The sequence below is a fragment of the Dipodomys ordii genome, unplaced genomic scaffold (assembly GCF_000151885.1).
Source record: "Dipodomys ordii isolate 6190 unplaced genomic scaffold, Dord_2.0 Scaffold41, whole genome shotgun sequence".
NCBI classification, from domain to species: domain Eukaryota; kingdom Metazoa; phylum Chordata; class Mammalia; order Rodentia; family Heteromyidae; genus Dipodomys; species Dipodomys ordii.
In genome coordinates, this window is record NW_012267257.1 from 14463004 (window position 1) to 14468596 (window position 5593).

Genomic DNA, 5593 nt, shown 5'->3' on the forward strand with positions numbered 1-5593 from the left:
AAATACCTCCTCTCTACTTTTGATATTTTTGTTTGTGTTCTCGCTGATACTGGGTCTTGAACTGTGGCTTGGGCACCGTCCCCCCTTAGCTTCCTTGCTCAAGGCTAGTGCTCTCCCCCTTGAGCCACAGATCCATTTCCATCCTCACCATTCAAAAAAATAGTCCTGTAGAGGGTTCCTGAGGCTTCCATCCATCCCACAATTGAGTCAGAGCAATGAGGATAGTGCTGGGAAAAAGAAAAAAATCTATGTAGCACAGGAGAGACCTCTAACCTGAGGAGCTCCTAGCCGGCCTCTCAGGAAGACATCAAAGGCATGGACTTATTCCAGTTATTTATAGACATTCAAGTGGATGAGGTAAAGCATCCTACAGAATCCAGATACTTAGAAATTCAGAAAAGGTCTATAAGGTGTTGGTGTTGGAATAGATTTGTAGGATGTCAAGACAAACAGAGGCAGAAAATGGAAAAGTCACTGGGTGCTGGTGCCTGTAATCCCAGCTATTCAGGAGGCTGGGATCTGAGGTATTGTGGTTCAAAGCCAGATCAAGCAGGAAAGTCCATAAGACTTTTTTTTTTTAATTGTGAAAATACTGTACAGAGAGGTTACAATTACATGGGCAAGCATAAGACTCTTGTCTCCAATTAATCACCAGAAAACTGGAAGTGACACTATGGTAGAGCACTAGCCTTGAGTGAAAAAGGTCAGGGACAGTGCCCAGGCCTTCAGTTCAAGCCCTATGACTGACAAAAGAATAAATTATTTACCGTTAATCATTTTCATTGTTCAAAATTCACAGGTAAAAAGAGTATAATAGTGTAAATAGTTTTTCTCTAAATTTCCATCTTCCCTTTCAAACAGCAACCAATGTCATAATTGCCTTTATGTCTACTCAAAGATGTTCTATGCATCTATGGAATATGTATAAACCAGGCACTGGTGACTTCTATAATCCTAACTTGTCAAAAAGAACATACAGGCTGCTTCTAATCTATTGTTACAAAACTGCAATAAACTTGTTTGGATGTCATTTCAAACCTAAATGCATAGGCATTTAGGATACGTTTTTAAAATTGGAATTGAGATGATTTTAGTAGACATCCTAAAATTGCCTTCCCTCTTGCCCCATCAATTTATCCTTACATTAGTAATGAGTGGAAATCTCTGTTCCTCTAATCCTCACTATGGATCCAACTCAACACATAACACATTACATTGGGGGCCTAGCTATGTGCTGGTTATAAAGGAGTCTCATCCTTGTTTTAGAGAGCTTCCAGTAGAAATTGGAAGTTGCTGGAGATGATAACCTTTAATGAGTAATCCAAGCAGACCATTAACTTGTGTTTGTAGAAGGACAATTACAGCTTACAAAAGCCTTTACAGTATCCTACCACTTGGCTAGCTTAGGTTAAATGTTTTGTTTGATAGCGGCAGTACATGCATATAGTCTCTTATATTGGGGAGGTTGAGGCATAAGACTCATTTGAGCCCAGGAATTTGAGGTCAGCCTGGGCAAAACAGCAAGACCTCATAGTATGTTGTCATATGCCACCATGGGATTAAAAACAATGCAGAAAGCCAGTCGCTGGTGGCTCACACCTACATCCTAGCTACTCAGGAGGCTGAAATCTGACGATTGAGGATCAAAACCAGCCTGTGTAGGAAAGTCCATGAGACTCTTTTCTCCAATAAACCACTAGAAAAACTGGAAGTGCCGCTTTGGCTCAAGTGGTAGAGTGCTCGCCTTGAGCTGAAGAGTGCAGAGATAGCACCCAAGCCCAGAGTTCAAGCCCACGACCAACAAAAAAAATCCAAAAAACAATGTAGACATTTTTTTAGGCCCAAACCTGGGACTTATCCATTGAGCCATGCCTCCAACCTGGAATGCAGACATTTCTTAACCTAGGACTTCTCACCATCTTCAGAGGACAGTTGATAGACCCTTTGTTGCAGCAAGAAGTAATATGCTTTTCTATTTTTACTTTAATTTTGTTAATTTTCTATTTTTTGTTTTGTTGGTCTATTTACTTATGCCAGTACTGGGACTTGAACTCAGGGCCTGAGTCCCTAGCTTTTTCATTCAAGGTGAGTACTTTACCACTTGAATCACAGCTCCACTTCCAGCTTTTTACTGGTTAATGGAGATAAGAGTCTCACCTTCCTGCCTGAGCTGGGTTTGAACTAGGATATTCAGATCTCAGTCTCCTAAGTAGCTAGGATTATGGGCGTGAGCAACCAGCCACCACCCTGCTATATTACTTTCCCTTAACCCTTCTCTTTAAAAGGGTTTTTAGTGGATTTATGTTATTTTCAGTTATATTTAGTTGTATATGCACATATATACACATATATAAATATATGTATACATATAGATATTTGTACATACACATACATCTCTCTATATATATTTAATACACTTAAATCATATGTGTTCCCCCATCACCTCCCTGTTTTTGGTTGGTCATGGGACTTGAACTCTGAGCCTGGACGCTGTCCCTGAACTCTTCAGCTCAAGGTGAGCACTCTACCACTTGAGCTACAGCGCCACTTCTGGTTTTCTGGTGGTTAATTGGAGATAAGAGTATCACGGACTTTCTTGCCTGGGCTGGTTTGAACCATGATCCTCAGATCTCACCCTCCTGAGTAGCTAGGATTACAGGTGTGAGCCACTGGCCCCCAGCCTTCCCTTTTACAATCCTGGCCAGACCACAGGTTAAAATTGAAATTTGGGATATGGTCATTAAAAATATTTATACACACATAAGTTTTCTTCCCTGTTTACTAACCTGTCTTCTCAGCTTTAAATTTAATATTACTTCACTCATGTGCAAATAAATATTAAGTCCCTACTATGTTCCAGGAAAGCACCTGTTAGATAAAGTTGAGTAAAATACACAAATAGCTGTTGCAAGTGACTGCACAGAGAAGGTAGTGCAAAGAAAGGACTCAGGCTTCAGCTATGTGCCAAAGTAGAATGTTGGCCTACTTGTCAGTGTGGTGTCACCTGTCAGTTTCTGGGAAGAATCAGGAGTACTTTAGTCTGCTGTGAATTTCTATGTAAGCTATTTATGATCCTCTGAGAAATCAGGGCACATTAGAGCTTGGTGCCCGTAATCCTTGCTACTCAGGAAGCTGAGATCTATGGTTGGCGGTTTGAAGCCAGCCAAACAGAAAAGTCTATGAGATTCTTATCTTCAATTAACCACTCAAAAAACAGAAGTGTTGGAAAAGAAAAAAAGCTGGAAGTGGCGCTGTGGCTCAAGTGGTAGAGCGCTCGCCTTGAGCTGAAGAGCTGAGGGACAGTACCCAGGCCCAGAGTTCAAGCCCCATGACCGATCAAAAAAACAAACAAACAAACAAAAAACCCCAGAAGTGGTGCTGTGGCTCAAAGTGGTATACCTCTAGCCCTTGAGCACAAAGAGGCTCAGGGACAGTGCCCAGACCCTGAATTCAAGCCTCACAACCGCCCCCCTCCAAAAAAAGGCTTTATAATATTACATGCAAATTAAAAGTATTTCAATATCTAGGGACCTCCATCTGTTCCTATTATTAGATGGAGAATGAGTTGATCTCAGCATCAAAGGAATTTTTCAGTCAGTTGGAAAAGACTCCTCTGAGGAGATCTGACCCATAAACTTAAAGTCAAGTAAAGACAGGCTGGAAGCTGGAGAGAGACCTAAGTTTGTTCTCTGCTTGCTCTGTGTGTGTCCCTGAGCTCTTTTGCTCAAAGTTACAGCTCTACCACTTTGAGCCACAGCTCCACTTCCTGTTTACTGGTAGCTAATTAGAGATAAAGAATCTTAGAGACTTTTTCTGCATGGGCTGGTTTCAAACTGCGATCCTGGTTTGCTCAGCCTCCTGACTGGCTAGGCCTACAGGCTCACGACACTATAGTACTAGCTAGACTGAATTTCTTTTTTTCTTTTTTTTTTTTTTAGGTCCGGATCCTGGGGCCTGAACTCTGGGTCTGGGCACTGTCCCTCAGCTCTTCAGCTCAAGGCTAGCGCTCTACCACTTGAGCCACAGCACCACTTCCGGATTTTTTTCTTTTTGCCTATGTGGTGCTGAAGAATCGAACCCAGGGTCTCAGGCATGCAAGGCAAGCGCTCTACCACTGAGCCACCTTCCCAGCCCTAGACTGAATTTCTTGAGAATTGTATCCTGTCTTAATCATCTATGTCTTAAACTTGATACCAATGCTTTGATCCTGGAATCAAACCCTGAACCACGCGCATACTAGACAAATTCTCCACCCCTAAACTTTATCCCCCAACTCTTTTTTTTTGGGTGGGGGAGTCCGGTAGTGGGGCCTGAACTCTGGGCCTGGGTGCTGTCCCTCAGCTCTTCAGCTCAAGGCTAGCACTCAACCACTTGAGCCAAGCACTCAACCACATGAGCCGCAGCGCCACTTCCAGCTTTTTTTCTTTTTGCTTATGTGGTGCTGAGGAATCGAACCCAGGGCCTCATGCATGCAAGGCAAGCACTCTACCACTGAGCCACCTTCCCAGCCCCTATCCCCCAACTCTTAAAGATGGAATATAATAAGTTATATTTGCAATCTTACTTAAAAAATAAAGTTTTGAGTCAGGTACTTATGGCTCACAACTGTAATCCTAGCCACTCAGGAAGCTGAGATCTGAGGATCGCAGTTCAAAGCCAGCCCGGGCAAGACGGTCCGGTCCCTGAGACACTAATCTCTAATTAATCACAGAAAAAGTTGTAAGTATCGCCAGGGCTTAAGTGTTTAGCCTTAAGCAAAAAGGAGCTCAGGGACAGCGCCTAGGCCCAGAGTTCAAGGCCCAGGACCGGCAAAATAAAAAATAGGGTTTTGTCGCCAACTAGGGAGAGTAGATAAAAGTACTATTTTCTCTCTGCTCCCACACTTGAAACTATAGTGCTTGAATGTCGTTGGAGCGACTCTTCACACCTTTAGAGGTTTCATTCCAAAGCAACAAAGATCAACCGCGGTGAACAACTGCTTACAATTTAAGTCGCCGCAGAATCATTGGGCAACCAGGACATCCTCCTTCTCCAATCGCGGGGAAGTACTGAGAAAGAGCTCTCTGGATTGGCTAGAAGTAACATCACTCCAGGCTCATTCAAATAGGGTGTTTGCTGGCCAATCACAGGCAGCCTGATCTTACCGCCCGCGGGTGGAGCAGAGCCTGCGGCTGGAGGCGGATCTCCCAAGTGAAGGGAGAGGGGCGTGGCCTCCGCCCAGGAGCTTCTCGGCTGGTGGGCGGGGCGTGCGGGCCTGGGCGGGGCGAGCGGTGTCTGCGGCGGAGCCGGATGCGGGCGGCGCCGCGGCCGCCGAGGCCCTAGGGATGGGCGGAGCCCCGGCTGCTAGTGCTGGTGGCCGCCGCCGCTGCCCAAGCTGGGGACCGAGCCGCCGCCTCTGCTCCCGCGCGTCGTGGCTTCCCAGGCGGCGGAATGCTGGGGAAAGGCGTTGTCGGCGGTGGCGGCGGCACCAAGGCGCCCAAGCCGTCCTTCGTGTCGTACGTGCGCCCTGAGGTGAGCGGGCGCCGCAGGGCTCCACGTCGGGCTGGAGCGGCCGGGGCAGGGGCTCCGGGGCCCCGCGGCAGCGGCAGCGGCA

The 5593-nt window shown here is 45.7% G+C and overlaps 1 protein-coding gene across 1 annotated transcript in view; it reads left to right on the forward strand.

The window, feature by feature from the left end:
• Positions 1-5335: 5335 nt before the first annotated feature.
• Mtmr12 (myotubularin related protein 12) overlaps positions 5336-5593 on the forward strand; it is a 72907-nt gene continuing 72649 nt past the window's right edge. The window contains exon 1 of the mRNA XM_013018531.1: positions 5336-5511. Within this exon, the coding sequence (XP_012873985.1) occupies positions 5431-5511 (81 nt within the window). The 5' untranslated portion in view covers positions 5336-5430. The remainder of the gene's footprint in view (positions 5512-5593) is intronic.